Source organism: Pavona decussata, unplaced genomic scaffold (genome assembly GCF_977016875.1).
Source record: "Pavona decussata unplaced genomic scaffold, jaPavDecu1.1 SCAFFOLD_92, whole genome shotgun sequence".
NCBI classification, from domain to species: domain Eukaryota; kingdom Metazoa; phylum Cnidaria; class Anthozoa; order Scleractinia; family Agariciidae; genus Pavona; species Pavona decussata.
In genome coordinates, this window is record NW_028145509.1 from 3813563 (window position 1) to 3838404 (window position 24842).

At 38.8% G+C, this 24842-nt stretch overlaps 2 protein-coding genes across 3 annotated transcripts; one reads left to right on the forward strand and one right to left on the reverse strand.

The window, feature by feature from the left end:
• Positions 1-2857: 2857 nt before the first annotated feature.
• Positions 2858-7249, reverse strand: LOC146473941 (cytochrome b5 domain-containing protein 1-like). The gene is made up of 4 exons (XM_085117985.1): positions 7040-7249; positions 5348-5424; positions 4518-4736; positions 2858-3407 (listed from the first exon to the last, which is right to left on the reverse strand). The coding sequence occupies exons 1-4, from the start codon at positions 7173-7175 to the stop codon at positions 3177-3179; spliced, it is 663 nt and encodes a 220-aa protein (XP_084974111.1). The 5' UTR covers positions 7176-7249; the 3' UTR covers positions 2858-3176.
• Positions 7250-7332: 83 nt separating this feature from the next.
• Positions 7333-24373, forward strand: LOC146473942 (peroxisomal targeting signal 1 receptor-like). Of its 2 annotated transcripts, XM_085117983.1 has the most exons (22): positions 7333-7505; positions 9284-9382; positions 9736-9777; positions 9912-9947; positions 10056-10179; positions 11279-11353; positions 11880-11927; positions 13034-13085; positions 14583-14618; positions 14897-14996; positions 15112-15168; positions 17047-17190; positions 17779-17831; positions 17961-18018; positions 18400-18516; positions 19022-19048; positions 19291-19361; positions 19598-19679; positions 20180-20220; positions 20298-20463; positions 21578-21868; positions 22947-24373. In XM_085117983.1, exons 2-22 carry the CDS (start codon positions 9287-9289, stop codon positions 23127-23129), a joined length of 1899 nt encoding a protein of 632 aa, XP_084974109.1. In that variant the 5' UTR covers positions 7333-7505; positions 9284-9286; the 3' UTR covers positions 23130-24373. The 2 variants fall into 2 exon arrangements, with proteins under 2 accessions (XP_084974109.1, XP_084974110.1); XM_085117984.1 differs by lacking the exon at positions 15112-15168 and having other exon boundaries at positions 7334-7505.
• Positions 24374-24842: the final 469 nt, after the last annotated feature.

The window sequence follows — 24842 nt, forward strand, 5'->3', positions numbered from 1 at the left end:
AATGTGGCCCATGTTCGATTCCCGGACTTGGCGTCATATGTGGGTTGAGTTTGTTGTTGGTTCTCATCTTTGCTCTGAGCGGTTTTTCTCCGGGTACTCCGGTTTTTCCCTCTCCTCAAAAACCAACACTTGTAAATTCCAATGCGATCTGGAAAGTGTCCCCAGTTAGTGCGCTGCACTAAAGACTGACACTTAAATAAAGTGATTTATTTTTTTTATAAGCTGTATACTCTAGGTATGTGTGGCACCGAAGGGTATGGTTTTTCAGCCTTTTTGGTCTGAAATAGGTTATAGATTTCAATTATTTTGGTCTGAAAATGGGTATGGACTTAAGAGACCAGGGGCCCGTTTCTCGAAAGTCCCGGTAACTTACCGGGCCCGAAAAGTATATTTTAAACGTTTTTTTGCCGATTACACAGTGATTACTGACATGGTACTTGGCCAATGTTTTCATAGAATTGTAAGATTTCAAAATTTAGTATTCAAAGCTAACAAAAATTGACTTCTTTTAAGAAACATTTATCACCAAAGACACTTATCGGGCCTGATAAGTTACCGGGACTTTCGAGAAACGGGCCCCAGGTCTGAAAACTGGTATCAAATTAATATATTTTATTTACATAATATTTTGTTCTAAATAGGGTCAGGGTTAGGAAGATCAACCCACCCCCCCCCCCCCACCGGAAATCCAGCGGAGTACCCTCCAGGCGCATGATTTCATACTGTAATAAAATGACCAGCAGAAGCTAAGCAGTGAACTTTCACCAAAACGTCCACAGGTAGCTCGTCTTTACTCACAAAACAGCCATTTTAAATGAATCCTCATACTAAAAGCATGGATACTAACACACGCTTTGCCCCATATAGCCATTGACATCCCCGCCCCCCCTCCCCCCTGGCTCAATTTCCATATCCTCACTCAGTCACTCCTAAGGGTTTTGATTCATGCTCACATTTGTATGGCAAACCATTGCAAAACATTAACTTTTTTGTGGTGTACTGATCAACTTCACCATTTCATCTCATTCATGGTCATTGTGTTTGATGGAATATTTTTTTCAAATGGCGGAACTCAGGGTATTAGTTAAAGTTGAAACCAGAGACTGAATAGTTTACTTTGGAATCTCCATGTTAACAGTGCTTTGTGTGATGATGCTTTCTTGCCCTTCTGGGGATTCTCTAAAGGACTGCGCAGGTAAGTGCAAATGGCGGTGCTTGTTGGGTGAAGGATGTCAGTGGTATGGAGTCTCAAACAAACCTGTTAAGGACGGTGCCTACTAATAGCGAAGTATTTTTACACGGTTTGGTACTATGCGGGAAAAGCAGATCTTGGTAGCGGCTATTGAACTCCAAAAAGAAAATTGGGGGTAACCACACATTTTTTAGAGATAACTAAGCAACAATTATTCTAAAAAGCAGCAAAATATGAAGCAATGCATGGTGCTTTTTTTCCAAATTGAAGCTTTATTATCTTTGAAAAATGCATGGTTACCCCCAATTTTCTTTTTGGATACCAAAATCACTTGCTAAGTTCTGCTTTCTCCGCGTAGTTTTAAAACGCGCAAAAATATCCCTGTATTAGTAGGCACCACCCATAGGAAACCCGAGTATCTCCAGACGCGCAGAACGTATGTGCAGTAACAATAGTAGGCACCCTCCTTAAAGGATACTCCATTCTACATTTCACACCAGCTTCAGACAATTGATTTTCAACGATGCCTTCACATAGCTAACTTAAGGTGGAAACCTCTAGAAGCTTGTAATAATCAACTAGTATACTTTTACATGGCAAATCTCCAAAACCTTCACGCTATCATGAAATCGAAGTTTGATGAGGATGATTTACTTCTCAATCCTCTCTTGCATGGAAATTAGAATGCATTTAACAAACATTTTCAGCGCGGACAGAGGTGTTGAGAAGAGTAGAGACGATCTCAGACAACATTTGTGAACAAGTCCCAGGATCAACACGCATATCAAAATTTCTTATGATACTAATTTGGGAAATTTGTTTGAAAATCAAGACATTTATTTTTATCTTTGTTGATCGTTTCCTATGTTGACATGACCTAAATTAGCATGTGAGAGTAGACGCCCTTTCCGGCTTTTGTTTCACCTGCTGCGAAAAGAGCGGTGGGTGAATCAAAAGCTGGATTAAAGACGTCTGGTCTCGCATGTTAGACTTACATACTTGTTTGATGAAGTAGTGATATTGTAAGGAGAGAAATGATGCTCATCACCAATCTTATGCAGGTAAATTAAAGTTGGTATGTACAGTCGACTCCCGATAACTCGAACCTTCAAGGGAAATTGAAAAAGGTTCGAGTTATCGGGAGTTCGAGTTATCGAGGGTAAAATTATATAGAAAATGACCTGAAAGGAAAGGAAAATTGGTTCGAGTTAGCGAGGGTTCAAGTTATCGGGAGTCGGCTGTATGAGGTAATTTGCAACTTTTAGTAATTGCAAACCTTTGAAGGTGACTTATAATTAAGAAGGGCACAAATGAGTGTTGTGCCGCTAATGCACTTAAGACACAAATGATGAATTTCCCAGTTAGCATTAGGCTATTTAGCCCTATAAAGGAAAAGGGAGAGACTAAGCTCAAGGAAAAGAAAAAATCCCGACACAACATTCATTTTGCACCCTTCACATTCACATAATTTCACCCATGACTTGCTCCCCTTTGGCCTTGTAGCTCAGTCAGTAGAGCAACAGATGATCAAATATGGAGGTCGTGGGTTCACGGAGAAGAAAAGAATCACTGACAAAGTGTGTCTTGAAGCCGGCATTTTATCTTTACTTGTGAAACCATTTTGCTACAAAATTAACTGTACATAATTCTTTTTTTGTTTAATAATGTACCATAGAGATGTTGCATCCCAGCTTCAACACAAAAAAAAGAGGAAAAAACAAAAGAAAAAAAAAACCAAAAACACTGTACACTCTTTAACATGTCTTATTTACACTTTTTTTTACAGTAAGACAAGTTATAAATAATCTATTTACAGTGTTACATAGTTTACTTAACTGCGCTACACCACTGCAGAGAAAGTTGAAAAATTTAAACTTCAATGCTTGTTGGATGGTCTTAATTCTGATGCTAAATACACAAGGAACTTGTGCACACAGCTACCACCTAGATTATCAAAAGCAAAAACTTAATTATTATAATTTGCTTATGCCTCGGTAAGGTCATCATTAAAATACAAATGTATGGCAGGTAGGAAGTGTTCGTCATTCATGCTTAGTTTATAAAACTCTTCACTCTCGTCTAGGACTCCATTCTCCTCCAGTGTCTTGTCCATGTCCAGGTTCCTTCCGTTGTATTTCCACGTGTAGCTGGCTGCATGGGCGTTGTACTTCAGGTATCGATCTTGGATCTCACTCAATATCTCCTCAGAACAAACCTGTCAGAGGAAAACATGTTAATAATAATTTGTAGAAAGAGCGAACGTATTTCTGATAGTAGCAGTTAAAGGGGTATAGAATGGTCCTTGAAAAATAATGGGTCTCGGCAAATTTTAGGCGGGTCTCGAAATCTCGGCGTCTCAAACTGGAGTCTCGGAATCTCGAGCTCGAAAAAATAAAGCGGGTCTCGGAATCTCGCATTTTGAAATTTGAATCTCGGAGTCTGAATAAACCGTCCTAAACTGACAACAATTAACAATAATCTTGAAAAACGGCTCAACATCGCAATCGCTTCTGCTGCCTCTGTGAAACATGTAAGCTTGGATAAATTCTGCTCGTAAATTGCCGTACTATGCTTTTTGGCAGTATTAGTAAAAAACACGTGATGCATCACGACGTCTCGGGCTCGGATTTAGAAAAAGTAGTTAAGTCTCGGTGTCGGATTTTAACGAAGGTCTCGGCGGGTCTCGGATTTTACCATTCTATACCCCTAGTTAAATTGATTGAGTCTCCCCCAGTCTCAAAATGGTTTTAGCATCACAGAAGGTATACAGAAGGTCATGAGTTTGATTGTGGGAGGTGCGGTGACCTAATGGTTTGTGCGCTGGACTTCTGATCAAGTGGTCTGGTTGACAATACCTGGAGATCAGGATCATTGAATGTTCTGGGTCATTGTGCTGTATTTTAAGGCATCTGGACACTAATAAGATTTCCTTAGATTGCCTCTCTCCATCAAGAGTATATTATATAGGTGCCTGGGCATGCAGGAGAATGTAACAAAATACAGGGGGGGGGGTAGGGGAACCTGTGATGGACTAGTACACTATCCCAGTTTGCATAGCAGAGTGAAGAAGCTAGCTTAAGGAGTATTATACTCCTTAAGCTTCTTCACTCTGCTATGCAAACTGGGATAATATATCCTGTCAGAGACTTGTGGGGGTGCTATGCTCTTTGTGAAGGCTTTGCCTACCTTTTTGTGTGTCTCTGCTCATGACATGCAGAACATAATTACATTTTCTTAAATGGCTTGGGACCACAAAAGTATTTTTCACAGATATTTACTTGCCCCCTTCACCGGGATATTTATATAGATCCTATATTACATGTACCTCAATAGTTTGCTCTTGGGAAGTCAGTGTGTTTATGATTCTGATTTTCCTTGTAACAGCTGAAAGCACTCCAATGCAGTATGATTCATCTTTCCACCATGGCCGCCCAAAATCATTGGCCCAGTCTGTTCTGGGACATCTTGGAGGAGTGTGTATGAAGCGTCCTCTTGGAGTGTAGTAGAACTTGCACTTGGTCACAGGGTCAATGTGAGTTCGGATCTGTAAGAAGACAAAAATGAAACAGCTGTGATTATTTGTGAAACTCAACAAGAGTAACAGCATGTGCAGAAAACATCAACTCCTTTTGAATGCCATTGGAAACTGCAAGGGAGAGATGGGTGCCAGAAGTTAAAAATTTTGTTAAGGAAAAGTATGAAGAGTGTAATTTATTGAAATCATTTTTCAGGGGATGGAGATCAGGTTCAAATGAAAAACCTCCTGTGGGAAGCATGTGGATTTTTTCTAGAACAGCGTACGGTAATCTGTGCTGATGGATGTCTGCACATCAGTACACAGAAATTAATTGGATGACTTTCCTATAATGCGCAGTTCCAGAAAATATCCATACCCCCCCCCCCCCCCTCACCACACACAGAAGGTTTTTTGTTTTTCACTCCTCCTCCCCCCAGGAAATTCCAGTTTAGCTTCAATTACTTTGCTCCTAAAATTTTGGCTTTTAAAACCACCATCCCCCTAGGAATTCAGATCATACATTGTTATTTGTAGTCCTAGTGTGTCATTGGACACATTGAGAAATTATTCAGTATGTCTACTTATTAATATACTGGCTTGGGTAATGAGAAAATAAGGTAACTGGAGCATCCACATACATCTTTTGTTTTCTTGTCAAACCAGTGTGAAATGTCCTTTCCTGCAGCTTCAATAACAGGCTTTAAAAGGACATCACCTAAAATGGTGAAAACACCAGAAAACATTAAAAACAATTCCTCAGGGTCAAGTAACAGTTACATCTACAACTATAAGATTTTGGAGCTTTACCTTAACACTTAGGCCAAATCAACCTCTAGGGCACTTTAGGAGAGGGGGGAGGGGGTACTATTAGGAACATCAGTGATAGCCTGGAGGAGGTACAAAGACCTTCACTGGGTTTTGGGTTTCACCCCCTCTGGGTTAGTGGGACGAGATGGACAAATTTCAGACTATAATATTTATCAATGGTAGTACAGGTGACTTCCAATAACTTGAACCCTTGCTAACTCGAACCAAAATCAATTTCCCCAGATTTCCGTAAAACATTAACTGGATTTTTACCCTTGGTGACTCAAGGCCTCTTCATCAAGCTTTGATAGTCTTCTCCTGCTGCTTTGCTTTTTTTTTTTTTTTTAAGTTAAGCTTAAGTTTTGTCCTGAGTTGTAATATTATTTAGAAATATTGTTCCATTTTACTCGACTTTTCTACAATAAAAAATTTAAATAGAAGATGTTCTCGCAGTTATATACACAACCAGGCTGTTGCGAAAAAACCTGAAAAAAATTTTCAGGCTTAAACGGGATTTGAACCCATGACCTCTGCGATGCCGGTGCAGTGCTCTACCAACTGAGCTATCAAGCCAACTGGGAGCTGGTCATATTCTGAGTTCATTATATGCCCGTGAAGGATAAATAAATATGAATTAACACATGTCACACATATAATAAAAAATTTGAATAAAATTTACATTATTTGCATAAATAGATAGCAGCGCAGCAGTAAACAACATTTTTTCCTTATAATTTCCGGTCATTTGCTCTCAACTCTCTTTAACTCAAACCTAATTTTCAATTTCCATTAAAGGTTCGAGTTTAATCAGGGGTCGACTGTACTGTAACTGGGGACCATTTTGGATGATAAGATTTTGACACTGTCCTTTTTCAAGAAGAGAAGAATGGACATTTTGGGTTTAATATGTTCGTGGCCATTAGATTTTTATGGGCCCAGTTTTAGCCCATAATAGGGCTTTTTTAGTCTAACATACAACCTGGTTCTTTCACACATCCCCATTACTGATCTACCTGAACACCCCCCCCCTCCCCCACTGCCAAGTTTCTCAGACCATTTCAAAATGTGCAGAACATATGTACAGTAACAAAAGGAGCCAACATCCTTTCAAAAAGAATGTACAATTTTGAACTAATCTCATACTCAAGATGTTTGTCTTAGGAGAAATCATCTGATAAAATTGGTCATTTCCTCCAATCTGATTTGTCAATGAAAATAGCCGTATGAAAGTGTCGTCAACTATTTTATTTAGCCCTAAATGATAAGCTTATTATTATTCACAAACAGCTGTGTCGAGTTACGCAAATCTTTGCAATATAAGCTTGATATCAGACGAAACTGTCTTTACCATTTTATACCCATAGCTCACAAGCATGAAACCTAAACGTACTCAATTAGCATAGCTGCATGTATTTTATAGATCAGAAGAGTGAAGAAACCTTTTGAACTGTCTCCTTCAAGGTGCAAAGTGCGAAGCTAAGTCTAAAATATCTTACGGCTGTTTGAAGCTTCAATTACCTTACCTGCATTTTTTTCACAAAGCGGCGTTAGGTCGTATACTTTGCCTAAAAACGACACCCATAAATCTTTCAAAGTATTGTGGATGCTGACTTCATTTGGTGTGTAATATTTCGGCCTTTTTGTGGCTTTTGTAGGCATTTTTTTAACAACCAATCTCTCCTTGCAAACGTTTTCGTCAGTCGCCAAAGTCTGTTGTAATTTCCCGTAGCAACCGGTTGCGCAAGAACTTTTGTTGAGTTTACATGAAACCCATTCGTCCTTGAAAGGAACCGCTGACCATGTTGAATGCTGCTTCATTTTCGAATGCTTCAAGTTCAACTAGCTTAGCTGTTTTTTCACTGTACATAGAGTTCTTGATATATGGTGATGAATACTTGATTTTGACCAAGGAGTGTTCAGCTTGACGATCTCTCAATGATTTTTTGACGCCGGTAGATTGCTTCAGTTTAAAGACCGCCGGGTTAATACGTGAGTATTAAAGTTATTGCCAAGTTCAATATATTTTACATTGTGACGTCAAGATTGTGATCTCAAGCCATGATTTTGAGAAATCATCGCTTATTTGTCTTGCATGGAAAGCGATCAATTGAAGTCAGATAATTGCATGCACAGAGAGATATTTCATGCTATGTTTGGAGTAATACTGAATCATAATTTCACAGGAGAATGGTTTGCAAAATCACGTACTGCCTTTACATGAATATTCTGTCTATATTAATAACAATGATAATTTTATTTAGCATTATTTCCATTGCTGTTAAATAGTACTTTGCACAAAAGTTCAAGGAATTTATAATAAATAATAAAATTACAATGACTGCCATGAACCTAGAAACTCAGAACCACATCTAGTGCACCAAATTTGTGAGTCATTTTGTAATAAGAGCCTATATGACCTTTTATGTCTTCCCCAGACATAGCTAGTCAAAACTTTATTGTCTTTGCTAATCAACTTATCATTGAAATGAGACAACAGTATTGTAAGGTGAAAATCACAAGGCCGTCATATGCCTGGGGAAAGGGGGGGGGGGGGGGGGTGAGGGGGGTTAAGGATAAAGCCAAATTCCTGAGGTGGATAATGTTGTCCTGGGGGTGGGGATGGGATGGACACTGCTGGAATTGACTGATGCATTACTGCTAGCCAATCAGAAAATGAATTTACTTATATGTACATAAATTGCTTCTCACTACTGAGCATTAGGCCAGATGAAGCATTGCTATCATAAGCCTGCCTAGTTGGAAGTTTGGTGGCCCATGGTAGAGCCATGAAAATGAGTCGCAAGAATGGGGATGAGAGAGAGAAAAACCTTTGCCACCATTCTTCTTGCAGCTTTGCTGATTGTTTTTGCAGCTGTGCCATGGGCCACCAAACCACAAAAAAAACTGCCAGCTACACAGGCTATGTCATCATGAATAAAATTTGGAGTTGATTCTTTCAATGTTGATTTCAGTATTTTTGTCAAAAATCTGCTCTTTTAATTATGCAGAAATTACCAACTTTAAGATGAAACTCAATCCAAAACAAAAAGTGTCATTGGATTAATCCTTGGGTTTGTGTATGAGGCACACAAGGATTTAAGAGGTTTTTAATTTGTACAACCCATTCTCTGATACTCTTGGAAAAGCTGGAACTGCTTAGTAGTTTTGATTTCATGATAACATGATTGTTAAGTCTGTCTGTCACCTGAAGAAAAACATTAATTGTAAATACACTAGATAGATAGTTTGTTGATAAAATACTTGGCAGCCCAAAAGCTGAAATGCGTATTTACATAGATACAAAAACTAGATATGCAAGTATCAGAATAGATAAGAGTCTAAAATACAAAATGAATAATTAATTAAAAATGTACAATGGATCGAAATATACTTAAAATTTACAAATTATAAATATGCATTATCGATACAGGATATTATAATGAAGCTATTCTTAAGATGGTTTGTCTTATGTGTAGTAATAACAAAGCGCCTGTTGTGCTTCAATCAGTGTATAACCGGAGGGCCCACAGAACAGTAGTAGCAGACGGTGTTCAGGGTAATATCGCAGTGATAAAGTCTGTTATTGGTACAATGTTCAGCAGTCCGATGGCATCCTTGTAGGACAGTCCCAGGCAAATAATGGACAAGGTTCGCTGTAAATTAAACTCATCACCTGTAGATGAGCTTAGGAAGGGGGGGGGGGGAGTTCCTGAAAGGTTGGTAGAGCTACTATCTCATTAAAATCATTCCCCTCATGTGTTCACCAGAAAATGGCGATGCGTGATTTGGTGGAGGGTGAGTGTGGGAGTGCAAATCCTCTGATGAAGCTGGTGACACACTTTACACAAGATCAGTCATTTCAACAGGTAGGCAGTGTACATACAGTATGACAAGTTTGAAGTTTAAACTGTTGATAGCTGGGTATTTGATGATATTGAATTTTCCATTAATTGTTAAAAGCCCTTTAGTAACTAAAGGGCTGAGAGTATAACTATCTTACATTTTACTTGTTGCTTAATAATAATTTTTTCTTTCATGCAATGACATGAAACAATGTTTTGTCCTCATTTTGTTAAAAAAGGAAGCATAAACTAGCTTCTACAATAACAACAAAAAGAAAAGGAGGGGGGGCGGGAGAGAGAGCCAGAACAGTAATTATTTTCTAACATGACATCTATTTTGCAAGTTATGTTTTAAATTTTCTATTTTTTGTTTACAGGAGGGTCTTGTGCATGACAGATTTGGACCTCACAGGGAATTGGTAAGATGTTAGAAAAAATCATAAAACTAATGTGGAAATACGCATCATTCTAACTTTTTATCTGCAAGTGTAAAGATTATTCCTGCCAAGATATAAAATTAAAATTAACACAGGTAGATGTATTTTTTTTGTAGGGTGAAAGAGCCTTCCATGAGACTCATCAAGATCAGGTACATGTATTTACCAACAGCTAGTTTTACAAGTCATATCTTGTAATTTATTTTAATTGCTATTAATAATTTTAATTACTTGTCCCTTTCATTTTATTATTTTTTTAGTTGGTGTCGGAGTTTCTCCAAGATCCAAGAACACATGCCCCTCCGCAGTCGTTTCGTATGGGTGATTTGCTACATGAAATGCAAGAAATTGAGCACAGGAATGTTCATCATACTCCTGTAAGAGGTACGTCTTGGGTAAAACACATTCTCAAGTTTGCAGGTAAACACTGATCGGCTTCTGCATTTTTTGGTCACAGAAAGCAACAAGCAGCATGTCACTTGTACATGTACTACCCTAAAATGGTTGCCAGTGCCCATAGTCTAAACTAAGGTTATACCTTGTATATAAGCTGTTTGGGCCATGCTTAGCAAAGTGGCCTTTAATGGCATAAAGAAAAACAATGGACTGGTTAAGAAAGTGATCTTTATCCTTGACCATAATAAACAAGTTTGAAGAAAAGTAATATTCACCCGGGTGTAACGTTGTTGTGGACTTATGCCATACAAGGGGGAGAGGGAAGGGTAGCAGCAGTCTGATGAGAAACCTGTCTTAAGGCCGATTTAGACGGTACAACTTTTGCTTACCACCGTCGCATGCGATTTCTAGAGCACACGCTGCTCGCGTCGTGCAAAAAGTTGCACACAACTCTCTTCATTCAACATTGCCTATACCCACGATTGTCGTAGGATTTTAAAACATGTTTTAAAATCCTACGACATTTTTTGTGACGTACACGACAGTCGTAAGCGAGTTGTAGGTTTGATTTACACGAAACAATTCGTGTTGTAGGCCTGTTGTAAGCTTGTCACTTGCAACAAAGTCGTACCGTGTAAATCGTCCTTTAAGAAACCAACTAAAGACTACCTTAAAACTGTTAGTTTAGGCGACTGGAGCAGAATATTCCTCTGTTCTGATATTATTAGTAAATAAGGGCACAGCATAGTGGTATGAGGTCAGGGCTTGAGCCATCAATCTCTCATCACAAATCCTGACGTCCACCTTTAAATTCTCATCACTAGTCTCCATATAATTTGTAAAGTACTAGTTTGGAGAAATAACATTATGGTTGAAACATGAACTGAAGATGATTTAACATTTATGATATTTCCTTATATTTCTTATGGTCTGTATGTTTGTCCATGTATTAGCAGAAAAGAGAAATTGTGTGGTGATCACTATTGAAGCTTATAATAATATTATTAGCCCACAGCTTTATTCTACAGTGTAGATGTCTTTGGCAAAGTTAATTTAATTAATTTCTTGGCCTCCATACTTATTTTAGCTCCTGGTATTGCTGATCTTGCGTCAAGTGAGTGGGCAGCCGAATACATGTCAGCGGAGGTCCAAAGAGCTGAAGGTAAGCATTGGATAACTTAATCTGGAGGTATCAGAAGTACCAGACAGTAACAGATTTTGTGTTTTTTGATCTATTGACTGGCTGTTAAATTATTTTCCCATTGGCCATAGAGGGACTGAGTTATAAAGGTTAGGCTGTGGATTACAGATGTTGTTGACCAAGTATGTTGAAATATTGGCAATTGAAAGTTCCTTTTTTCAAGTTTCAAGTTTCAAGTTTATTCAAAAATTCAAAACTTTAGCAAAAAAGAGAGACTGGCCTACAGGTGGCGAGAGCTAATCTAGGCGGGATAGACTTACAACTGTTTAAGGATAAAATTAATATTGTTACTGACAGTTATTACAATCAAAGACAGAACAAATAGAATTTAGGAGAGGTAAAGAAATCACGAGTAAAATTAATGATAAACAAAAATTAAGGAGTTGCAACTAATTGGCAAGACCTTTTTTCTGTACTATTATTACGTGTTTTTTTAGGGATAATGTTGTAGACTAGCCCCTTTGAGGGTCATTATTTTTTGTTTCAGAGTGGTCAAAAGAATTTGAGCATGAGGCAAGATTGCAACCAATAGCAGGTATGACACAACAGGACTTCTCATTATTATAAGTTTCTGTAGAGATGGCTAGTTAACATGTTCATTATTAAATAAATTTTTATGTTTGTTTGGATCAGATACTTCATTTTTTCTTCCACAGTCCCGCAGCATGAACCTATTAATAACAGAGATTTAAATTATGATCATGCAAAGGATTGCTTGGCAAAAAGTTGTTTGGGTGAAAGTGCTTAAAATCAATGCTATGAAGAAAGCTTTATTAAGATTCAAATTATTAGCGTTTTGTTCCTTGAAGTTCCTTGATATTTTTGGTTGTTTTAATGTACCCATGTGATCACGAAGTCTGTAAATGTTGGGGTGTGCCTATATTTTTAACGGTGACTGCTGCCACCATCAATAAGAAACTAACTCTTTCGTAAAATGGTCGCACGATTTAGATTCAGGTTGCGGTTCTATAAAACAACTTTGTTGGTAATTGAATGCACTAATAGAATAAAGTAATTCTTGGAAATAGAAATGAATAAATAAATAACTTTATTTAAGTGTCAAGTATTTTGCGCAGAGCACTAATTGATGACACTCTCCTCATCGAATTAGGATTTGGAAATGTGGGTTTTTTGAGGAGAGGGGAAAACCCGAGTACACGGAAAAACCTCTTTGAGCAAGGACAGGGACCAAATGCAAACTTACAAGTCATGTAACCCACATACGACACCAAGTGCGGGATTTTTTACCCGGGCCACATTGGCGGGAGGCGAGTGCTCTCCCCACTGTGCTATCCCTGTTCCCTGACCTTTGCCAAACAAAAGTTATGTTTTTGTTAAACTTGTGTTTCACCAAACAAGTCAGGAAAATGACTTTACAAGTGGAGAATTAGCAAAATTTGAGTCACACGAGGTGATGTGACTTGACTCTCTCTTCACCTTTCCTTGCTTGAGCTCATCACTTCAAAACTCATAAAGTAATTAAGTTAAAGAAAAGATCGCTTTGGCTGTCAGATAAACCAAGTCTTAAGAGACTCAAGTTCACCTAATTAGTGAAACTAATGAGAAATGCCTAAGTTATAAGAACTTTAATCTTTATTTTGTGTTTATGTAAATTGACGCAGCTGTTATTATCATTCATAGGTTTTCAGAACGTCCCAACAAAGTGGGCTGATGAGTATTTAGAACATGTAAGGTAAGTGTAAAGAGCAGACTCAGCAGGCCATGCAACATCACTGTCATTCGAGATACCACTCACCTACTATTTCCCCCACTTGGTATATAAAAAATAACTGCATCATCATCATCATCGTCATCATCATCATCATCATCATCATCATCGTCATCATCATCATCATCATCATCATCATCACTGTCATCATCATCATCATCATCATCATCATCGTCATCATCATCATCATCATCATCATCATCACTGTCATCATCATCATCATCATCATCATCATCATCATCATCATCGTCATCATCATCATCATCATCATCATCATCATCATCACTGTCATCATCATCATCATCATCATCATCACCACCACCACCACTGCAAAATCACTTGGAGTGACCATCGATGACAGACTTGATTGGAGTGGCCATATCGAGAAAGTAACAAAGAAAGTCGCTTCTGGTATTGGGGCCATACAACGAATAAGGCACCTTGTCCCTCAGGCGACCTTACAACTAATATATCAAGCTTTAATACAGCCACACTTTGATTATTGCAACATTCTTAGGGGAAACTGTGGGATAACCTTACGGAATAAGGTTCAAAAGCTACAAAACAGAGCAGCCCGTGTTTTGACCTACTCAAGCTATGACGTAGATGCTGGTCACCTTTTCAAACTTCTAGGGTGGAAAAACCTAGCTTGCCAGCAACAATTTCAAAGAGCTACGATGTTTTACAGGTCTCTGCACGGGTTGGCTCCAAACTATCTTAGTTCTACATTTGAAAGGCGAGAAGTCGCATATAACCTAAGGGACTCTGAAAATAGACTCAACGTTCCATTACCGCGCACAAACTGTTACAAAAACAGCTTCAGTTATAGTGGCGTCATTCTCTGGAACAGTCTTCCTTGTAACTTAAGGGAAGCAGAGTCCCTTGGGCAATTTAAACGATTACTCAAAGAAATGTAAGGCACGGCATTCGTGAAAAGCAGCTTTTTTATTTAAATATTGTTATTATATTAGTATTAGGCATTTTTAAAGCTTACGAATTTTGTACTGTGGATAAATAAAGATTATCATATATCATATCACCTCCACCACCATCATCATCATCATCATCACTGGCAACAACAACAACGTGGTGTTACTTGAGAACACCAGTAATACAATCATGGACACAACCAAAATGTAGCTAAATGTTAGTATTCACTGTTAGTCTATGTCACACATGACCAGTAATGTCCGCAATTTGAATGAAATCTTGATGATTGCTTTGGAGATCTTTCTGAAAAAGACGCATTAACTGAAAAATTGGAAGTACTTGGGAAACAATATTGTTATCTTTTAAATACATGTACTTGTGTAAAGAAAATTCAGAGCTTCATGTTTTTGCATTTATGTGAACTTGCAGAAAGTTCACTTCATTGCCACAAACCTTGAAAATGAATTGTTTCAGATCGTTTAGTTAGATATTGACATATACTCACGATTAATTATTTATTTTTGCCAACAGCGACGTGGGTCATGAGGCCTTGGATGATGCGACATGGTTAGTAATAATATCTTTTAGTAGTAATTGATGAAATACTGTTTAATTATGCAGCCTCTTCATAAATTGCTTAAATAGAAAGATTGTAAACGAACCAATACGTGTGAGATTGACTATCTTGTTTCAACTGTACCAGGATGTGATAGTTATTGGGAGGAGTGAATTTAGCTGTAATTTATCTTTTGAAAAGATGAATTTGTTGGGCAATGATAATTGTTCAAGTAAGTCGATATTGAAATGTTAATCGATTGTATAAACATATTTTTGTTTTCTATTAGGGCGAATGACTACAAGCTTGAAAATGAAGACGCAGAACTTTCCAAGACTGCCGGAGAGCTGATTGAAAATGCAACTGACCCAAAATTTGCGAACTCGAAGGTTATTATTGTTTAGAGCGATTGACTGATTTCTTAAGTATAATTATTGTGAATAAGAGCCATACTACTCCCCCTGTAGAGAACTTGCCTGATTTCCCGTTTTGTATTTTTTCCAGTTTATGAAGTTTGTAAAGAAACTTAGAGATGGTGAATACACGATTGAAAACAACCAGGCATGTCAATCTCTTATATATTTTTTCTGTTTGAAGCTGATCTGGCCGTAAAGATACCTATCTCGTAAAGGTAGAGATTGCATTAAGTAAACAAACCAAATTTGTAGTATTTTGGAAACTTTGACTAATCAGTTACCTATTAATGATTCAGCCCTCTTAACTGAAGTTTCACTTGGTGTCCTGTTCATCATACCTAGTAACCATATTTGTTAAAGGGGAAGTATCATGCAAATTTGCTATCATTTCAAAACCCAAAAAAATGTTTGTCTGCCAGCAGAAACAACGAAATAATTGTCAAGTTTGTTATAAATTATCACCCCAGTGCAATAAAACTGTCGATTAGTGCCTCTGGCCAGAGACAGAATAAGCCAGTATGGATTGAAACTTGAAAAATGTTAGGCTAATGTTTTTCAGGTTCTCGCATATTTTTTTCCAAAATGCACTAAAACAGATCACGAGTTTTTCCTTTCAAGAATTGAGTTGATTTCTTTCCTCTCGTCATTCTAGAATTATTTGGCAGCTGATTGAAGGTCTTATTTCATCATTTTTAACAAAAGATATAAAAACCCCATGATACTTCTCCTTTAATCTCATTGGTTCTTGGGAAGCCTTATACTATGTAATTGGAGAAGAAACTGCTTTCTCTAAAACTAATTTGGTGATTTTAAACAATAATTTGTGATAAGACGTCATGTAATACAATGAAAAAACTCTATAGAAAAACGGTAAATTTTGCATGGGGGTGTTTTGCAGTTTACTGTTACGAAATGGAAAACCTGTCATCCACATTTAGATTAAGGCAGTGTAGACACACTGCTAGTAAATAAGGAGAACACGTGACAGCACTGGAAACAATCGCCTGTAGCCTTGTTTTTATCACCAAGGAAACACCAACCTCGTTCCCAGATGATAGACCGTCGGAACGAGGTTAAGAAAACACGGGAAACAATTACTTTTTCAAGAGATGACGTTTCAGGTATCGCCGTTAAAAATCGACATGGTATAACATAGCGCGTGGATAACTTTTATCGAAGCAATTTGTTGCGGAAAGATATAGCAAGTTTCTGCTCTGTCTTCTTACTAGGGAGGTTTAGTTTGTCAGCTTTATTGGGAAACATAACACAAAGAAAAGAAACATAAGCAAGAAAAAATATCACACTTCCCAAAGGGAGAGCGCGAACGGGATGCAAGTACCCATGCGAGACGCTTCCCGAAGCAACGACGACAGCGACGGCAACGAGAACTGGCGTCAAAAAAGCAATAGGCTCAATAACCAAAACAACAACCTGGGGCCCGTTTCTCGAAAGTCCCGGTAACTTACCGGGCCCGATAAGTATATTACACAGGGATTACAGACATGGTACTTGGCCAATGTTTTCACAGAATTATAAGAATTTAAAATTTAGTATTCAAAGCTTACAAAAATTGACTTCTGTTAAGAAACGTTGATCACCAAAGACACTTATCGGGCCCGGTAAGTTGCCGGGACTTTCGAGAAACGGGCCCCTGTACGTGCATTACACTTTTTGGTACATTTGTTACTACACGACTAGGACTTGTTACCCAGAAACCTTTCCAGTCAACTTTGTATGTTTTTGAGCTTGTATTTTGTGCCATTCAGTCAAATGACTTTGAGAAAATAAGTTGTTTTCTGACCCTGTCATTTAAAGTTTAGAAAACAAAATTAGCATTCAGGATCGAAAAAAAAAAAATTAAAGTGTTACAAGCTTTCGATTCCTTGGCGGAATCTTTTTCAAGTAATCGAGAAGTTAATTTATGTCACGCGACTTAAGGTGGTCAGGTGTGGGTCACGTGACAAAATGTCCAATGAGGACCAGAAATGCCCAAAGAGTCAAATGAGCTGTTTGTCCCGCGCAGGTCGTTGATGCTAAGACAGGACAGGAAGTAACAGAAGAGAGCGAGGCAGCCGCGGACTGGGTTGATGAATATGAGAAATTCCAAGCAACTGAGGCAGATGAATGGGTGAAAGAACTAACAGCAGCAGCCGCAAATGCACAAAAGGTACTTAATCCTTTTAAGCCCTAACAGTGATCAGCATCAAATTTCTCCTTGTAATATCAATGCTTATTCAGCCGTTGAGGTCATGAGAATTAAGGATATGATCACTCAAGGTCTTGATACTTTAATAACTTCTCCCAAGTACTTTTATAAGAAAAGTATGGTGACAAGATAGGAGAATTTTTTCTTTGATATTAGGAATTAAAGGGTTAAATATAATATCTTTCAAATGTACTTGTACTACGAAGGAGATGTGATCTTTTTTAAGCGTCAAACGTACCTAGGAGACTAAAACATTAAAACAAATTTGGATAAGGGGGTTTATTTCAAAAGAAACTGTGGTGCTGCGCCGGTGAGGAGTAGAAACAAATGTTTGGTTTATCAACAGAGTTGATAACTAAAGTTAAATTGGCCACCGTAAAGAGATTCGAGTGCCGATGTCTCGAGTGTTTATAGCCCGTTTACGGATTCGCCCTCCGACCAAGGGCTAACGCTTGAAACGTCAGCATTTGAATCTCTTTACGGTGGCCAATTTCCCTTTAGTTATCAACTCTGTTAAGAAACCAAAAATTCTCTCTTTTTTTTTTACAGTCCGATGAAGATTACTGGGACCATCTTGAAGGTGAATGGGATGAACTAGTGAGGTAAGCGAAATTCCATTCAAGACAAACAGTAGCATTGTAACAATTTTATTATCGGTTTCTTTGTAGACAGGGACTTAAGAACGCCATAGGTATCTAATAAAATTTACAGAGATTTTCTGTTTCTTTCAGACGCGATGGACAGGATGCCCACTCATGGTATAGTGAAAGTGAAGCCGCATTAAACAAGGTAAACCATTATTTTAAGTTCATTTTGAGGTGGTATTAAAATTGTTTTATTTTTTGTTGTTGTTTCGCTTCTCGAGTTTTCTTTAAACTTACCTTGTCCTTCTGTAATTCAACGATGTATCGCGGCGGTAAGTAATAGTACTTATTATAATGTAATCTTAGAAACATGTATGTAACCCTTTAATTAAGTTATAGCGACTGTAATGTGGTTAATAAACCGTCTAACAATAGTCTAATATTATTTTCCGTTAATCAAAATTTCCAGGGATTTTATATACTCACTGGGTGATTTTTTTGATGTTGGCAACTGCTTTCTTTTGTGGCCCTTTGACAGCTTTGATGGTGTATTTGTCATCAGAATACTTGTTTCTCTTCCCCGCAGGAATACACTTTTGAAGAGGATAATCCTTTAATAGACCACCCCAATCCATTTGAGGAAGGACTGAAAAAGCTTAAAGAAGGGGACTTGATCAGTGCGATTTTGTTATTTGAAGCAGAGGTATGTTGTCCCCTCCTCTAAGATGTCGGCTGTCTGTTCCCTCCTCCCCCCCCCCCAACCCCAACCCTACCCATCACCCTTGTGGTCGCCGACCAAATACCGACCAATTATTATTTCCCTCGAATTTTTATGTAGCTAAAGTGATTATAATTAGTGGCCGAAGGAATGGAAAATTTTTATGAAATGATTCGTTTTCTCGACAAAACAAACGCGTCGTATTGTGACTAGGTATGTGAAAGAAGTTCCATTTGCCAAAAATGCTATCCAGTGCAAAAACCTTTTTCGGCCGACCAAAACATCAGCTACAATAGGTTTATGGTATCTGATAGCCTCCCTCGCAGACGCTCTTTTGGTTCGTCACGTAATCTTTTTTCTGTCGCGTCACGCAATCTCTCGCTTTGTTGTCGTTTTGGTTTGTGCAAGACCGTTCCACTCTCGACAACCCAAAGAATTGGTCGGACTAATTATTTTGTTTTCTTTTCTTTCTTTCTATTTTCTTTTCCAGGTCAAACAGAGACCAGAACACGCAGAGGTAAGAAGAAGATGATGATGGCAGATAATTTCATCTCGTTTTTGCTTTTCATTCCTAGAGTATGTTGTCTTCATGCACAACTGACTTCTAGAAACTAATATTTAGGCAAGTGTAAGACAGTTTTTTGAAGAGAAGTCATATTTGAGCTAGGAAATGATACCTCAGTGTTCCTGACGCTGTGATGAGTTGTTGTTGGTTGATTTATTACTATCAGATTTTATTGCTCGTATTCTTGTTTTCAGGCCTGGCAGTATTTAGGCACAAGTCAAGCGGAAAATGAACAAGACATCGCTGCAATAATCGCCTTAAATAAGTAAGTTTACCCGATGAGACCAACCAAGCCATTCAGACTCTTTGTCTTGATCCCTCTTTGGTCTAGTGCGAAGTGACTGCATCTCGTGATATGCTGTTTTTCGCCCTGTTTCTCACTGCACATTCCAAGTTGGCTTTGATGCGAACTGACTGCATTTTGTGATGTGCTGTTTTTTGCACCCCTGTTTCCTACTACAAGAAGACTTCTGAGGTTAATGAGTTACTTTGTCATTTTAGGTGCCTTGAAAAACAACCGGACAATCTAACCACTCTTATGGCTCTCGCTGTTAGCTACACCAATGAATCCATGCAGGCACAGGTACGCAATACCGATCACTTTTTCTTGTTGAAGATGATGTCTCCTTGCCGTTGATACTCTATTTCAGAGATTTATCATCGCTTTCTTTGGGAAACAACAAGCGTCAATCGGCCGGTTTTCGCTCTGTCTGTTCGTGTAATACGTGATTTTTTCTTCGTAATCTTCTCACAAACTCACTGATTGCAGAAGCTAAAATTCAATTTCTTCTCACTTTGAAGTCAGGGCAGCTGTTTGCAGCTCGCAAACAGGAAAATATCCAAAAGGACTTAGAAACCAAAGTAAAATTGTTAAAGAAATTAATAATTAAAAGTAAAATGAAAAGGGCTGCGAACACAAAGACCTAATTTGCGAGTAGTGAGTTCCTCCGTGACTCAGATGTCTGAAATTAAATATTGTTTAGTTAGCTTTTTATTCAACCAAGCATTAAAGCAAATCGAACATTTCTATTCACGGTAATGTAATACACGTATTTCTTCATCTTCTTAATATATCTCTTGCAGGCCTGTAATTCGTTAAAGGCGTGGTTAAAAGCCAATATTCGGTACGTACAGAATGGTGCAACTCACTCTGAATTATTTTCAGTTCCAATCGCGTCGTAACAGTTCTGTCTTTTTTCAGGTACAGCGACTTGGTCCCGAATGAACCCGCGGGATCAGAGGCTAGCGCGCGATCGAGGCTTGTGACGTCATCTATGATGTCATCTGACATGTACAATGAGATAAGGGAACTTTATATTTCCGCTGCCCAACGAGCCCCGGAAAATGATATCGACTCTAATGTGCAGGCAAGTTCTTCAAATAACTGATGCAGATTTCAGTTTACAAAGTACAGTCGAACCTTTATTAAACGGTCATCCTCGGGAATGGCCAAGTGACCGCTAAAGGTTGACCGCTTAATACAGGTTGCACAGAAAACACGTCAAACACAATATAAAGGACATTTTGTATAACATTTGATAACTTAGTGAACACATTTTATGCATAAAACCGCCCATAAAATCACTTCCTTGGTTATAAAACAGCAGCGATAAAATGACAAAGGAGAACATGGTATAGAAACGGACTAATAAAACATTAACGCCAAGCTCGTACAATCAGTATTGTTGGTCGATAGAAATTCATTTACCTGACAGGTTATTTGAGTGGTTTCCTTTTCCAAAGTGACCGTTCAAAACAGGTCAAGACAACAGAAACAGCTCGTTGGGACTTAGTAAAGGGTGCCCGCGACCGCGTAAACAGTGACAGGTGACCGCTTGAAAGAGGTCATAATCACAGAAATTAAGGAAAGCAATTTTCCGGACTTTGACAACTGACCGCTCAATAGAGGGTGACCGCTTAGTACGGTGCCGCTTAATACAGGTTCGACTGTACCCGGACCAGGCCATGCACTGTTGCGCGCAACACAGGAAACAAAATGACATCGTGTTTACTTCTCATTCTGCCTCGGAATGGCGACAATTTGGCGCTACGATTTCTGGGCTGGACACACAGTGAAATTTAGAAATGCATCCGGTGTTGGAGATGTTTGTGGTGTAGTGATTCGTGCGGGCGTTGGACTTATCGTACAGAAGATTGGAAGCTCGTTGTTTCTTAGGAAACGAATTTTTCTTCACTTTACCTTACTTTTAACCCAATGTTGCTTGCTATGGTGTACTGTGTGACCGGGACTTCAAAATTGTTTCAAAGCGTTTGCCAATGATTTAGATTCGAAAAGATGCATATCCAACACGTTCAAACCAGTCAGCGCCATGGTGCTGTATCATTGCCTTATAAGATGCGATTCTATTGAAAACCTAAGCCTTTCCTCGCTTTGCGTGATTTTGGGTCGAGTAACGCTTGACGTGACGTGCTTAAAGCCGCGCTTGCTCACTATTCGCTCTTCCTCCCCTTCCCCCACAGGTCGGCCTTGGCGTCCTTTTTAACCTGTCAGGCGAGTACGACAAGGCGGTGGATTGTTTCCAGGCTGCACTCCATGCAGTTCCAAACGACGCTCTGCTCTGGAACAGACTGGGCGCTACACTAGCGAACGGCGGGCGCAGCGAGGAAGCGGTGGATGCGTACAGACATGCGCTGAATCTCAGCCCAGGCTTCATTCGGTGTCGGTATAATCTGGGTATCAGCTGTATCAATCTGAACGCGAACAAGCAAGCGGTGGATCATCTATTAACGGCCTTAAATATGCAGCGAAAGGTAAGTTTATCGTATGGATAGCGGGGCGGGTTTATGGTGAAAGTAGCAGTCTTATTTAATAGATCCTTGAACAATCGGAGTTTGCAGTAGGAACAGCTAAATTTAGGGGCTAAAATGGACCAATCGCGAATTGAATTCATTGTTTTCTCAGAAAATTAACTACAAACGTGAATGTAATTTGTTTACCCACGTAGCAGCAAAGCGCTCTCCACTGAGAAAATTAATTCAAACGTGTCCGTGCGTCCCGGGTCAAATTAGAATTTGGAAGTGTTGGTTTTTGTGGAGGGAGGAAAACCGGAGAACTCGGAGAAAACCTCTCGGAGCAGGGACGAGAACCAACAACAAACTCAACCCACATATGACGTCAACGCCGGGAATCGAACCCGGGCCACACTGATGAGAGGCGTGTGCGATCCCTGTCCCCCCCTCCCATACAGAAGGAAGGGAACCCTTGTAACATGGCTGTACTGATGACCTAAGGTATCTTAACTGACCCCAGGGGTTGCGGGTGATACACCTTGGAATGTTTAGTGGGGATGTATCCGGCATTTGCTTCTCCAAACCGTGACCCTATTTCAGACAAAAAAATGTAATTTATTAAAAAAAGAAAGGGTACACTCTATTTCCTTATAGCCATCCCACAATCAATCGCAGATAAAATCTATCAATGGTTTACGTCGTTTGGTTCCAAGTTAACTTTGCATATCAGGCACAGATCTTGTTCTCTTTATGTTTTGTTGTTCGTTTTTCTGGTTTCTGTAGACCTCAACAACAACAACAACAACAAAACTTTTTTATATCACAAGCAAATAAATTAATACAAAAATTCTTCCACCCGCATTTAGCTAACTAATCGAGGCGGGAGAAGAAGGAAAAAACAATTACTAATACCTCAACACCTTACAACACTGTATTTCCCGTTGTATGGTCTTTTAGATACTGCAAAGTATTTTTTAGGGAGAGGAAAGCGTCTGGACTTCAGGCATTATTGACAACACTTTGACTGGCCGCTCGATTCAGTGAAATCGCTGTATTAATGCCTTCTTTTTCGCGCCGTAATTTTGCCTTTTTTACCCAGGGTGCTGTTGGACCAGGGGGCTCAGTGTCCACGATGTCAGACAACATTTGGTCGACACTGCGCATGACTCTGTCGCTAATGGGCAGGTCGGACTTACACAGAGCAGTCGACACACGTGACCTGGATCATCTGAACGCTGTCTTTCCATCGGATTCACATGACGACGGTGCAGTTACCGTGTGAACAGTTGTGTTCACACTGATGTTTCAGCTAGCTTCCACAACAGGGGCAAAGAGGCGAGAGAAAAAAACCCGAATCATCCAGCAAGCGTACTTGTTTGTTTTTCCACCATTTTGAAAATGAGCGAGACCGGCGCACGTTATAGTGCATTTTAATTTCACAATCGTACCGTACAGAGTGAGATGTTTTGTGTGAGTATGTGTTAAGTGATCACTCTCTAAAGCTTTCTGGTCTTGGATCAGATTAATGGTTTTTGAAGCTAAGTTGTACCACGGCCGTTTGCCTAGGTGAGCTCTGTTGTGCCCTCAGGCATTAACATGGACATGTTTCATATGACATGCTACTGCCGTGCCGAACTGAATTCCTAAAATACATTTTGTCATGGAAACGCTAGTTTTACAGGTTGTTTTAAGGTTTTCTTTTTGCTAACGTTCACATATTGTTTTAAATTTATGTCAACAATTTTTTGGGCGGGTGTTAATTTTTTTTGTAAAGAATTTTACAATAGATCGCAAAAATTCAAACCCTAAACCTTGCATGCCGTGCGGATGTGGGATGATATGAAAAAGGATGTTTGTCGCGCCACATTTTCCTCTTTTCAGTTAATCCCCTTGGTTACAGCGCCGGGTTGCTTCCATTGTAATTTTTATATGAAAAAAGGGCAAAATTAATGTCCTGTTCATTTGCTGAAAATTGCGTCCATAGTGAAAAAAAGATTTTACACTCGGAAGAAACACTGGTTTAACACTGGTAGAGAAGTAAATTGTGCGGTCTACGAGTCTACGTGTTCTGTTCGCTGTGACACTAACAGCTCTGGAAAGACTAAAAAGACGCTTAATTTTTTGCAAGCTTGTTATGTGTACAGTCTGTTTTGTGTACAAAGGAAAGGAGCAGATAGAGTGGAAGTTATATGAGAGTGTAGTTTTTTGTTATGCACTCGGGACATAATCATATTGTCAATACCGACAAAGATGGAATTTTTTTCGCAAAAGAACGCAATTTGGACCTGGGAAAGGAATACAAATGATACTGATCTTAACGATCAACATGATGACAATGAAATATTTAATGCACGATAAGAGTAAATTTTCAAACTGAAGTTATATTTTCGTGCAAAATTCTACATAACGTTTTTTTGAGGTCATTAGTTTGTGCTGACAAAATTAATCTCCTCGAGTATAAAGCTATCGCTTGATGAAGGAAAATCTTAATCAGAAAATAAACAATTGAAAGGCAAATTAAAACAATTGTTTTATGTATTTTTTTTTAAAATTTAAGATTGCGTCGAATATCGCCTGATACGTAGCCGAGAGGCGTCAGGCCTAGTTGGCTAAAATCAGGGGATATTCCGCAAGATTATGAAGGATAATTGTTTTATTGTTCAACACATTGACAACAAAGGACAGTTTGTTGCAGAAAAAGGATCTTTATTTTGCCATTTGTCTCTCCGAGACACGAAATTACGTACATCGCAAGATATCTGTTGACTACGGACTACGGACTACGAATATTCAATGCACCATGACCATATTTGAGCAGTGTTACAATGTGTTGAATAGTATAATTATAGAGATCTATATTCTCCAAGCATTGCCTTATTATGTCGGAAGACGGTTATATATATTAGTACATTTTAGGCGTATTATACATTACAGCGGATTTTGATTGAGTGACATAAAACCAGAACCAAAACTAAATCCACTGTAATTAGTTTGG

Bases quoted from the DNA above. Each gene is read 5' to 3' on its own strand.
- LOC146473941 (XM_085117985.1), bottom strand. From the start codon at position 7,175: ATGCCTACAAAAGCCACAAAAAGGCCGAAATATTACACACCAAATGAA. The intron at 4,737-5,347 runs GTATGTGGATGC...GTCTTCTTACAG, and splicing joins TTGACAAGAAAACAAAAGAT to ATCCGAACTCACATTGACCC. The intron at 3,408-4,517 runs GTACATGTAATA...TTCCTCTGACAG, and splicing joins CCCAAGAGCAAACTATTGAG to GTTTGTTCTGAGGAGATATT.
- LOC146473942 (XM_085117983.1), top strand. From the start codon at position 9,287: ATGGCGATGCGTGATTTGGTGGAGGGTGAGTGTGGGAGTGCAAATCCT. The intron at 9,383-9,735 runs GTAGGCAGTGTA...TTTTGTTTACAG, and splicing joins AAGATCAGTCATTTCAACAG to GAGGGTCTTGTGCATGACAG. The intron at 20,464-21,577 runs GCAAGTTCTTCA...CTTCCCCCACAG, and splicing joins ATATCGACTCTAATGTGCAG to GTCGGCCTTGGCGTCCTTTT.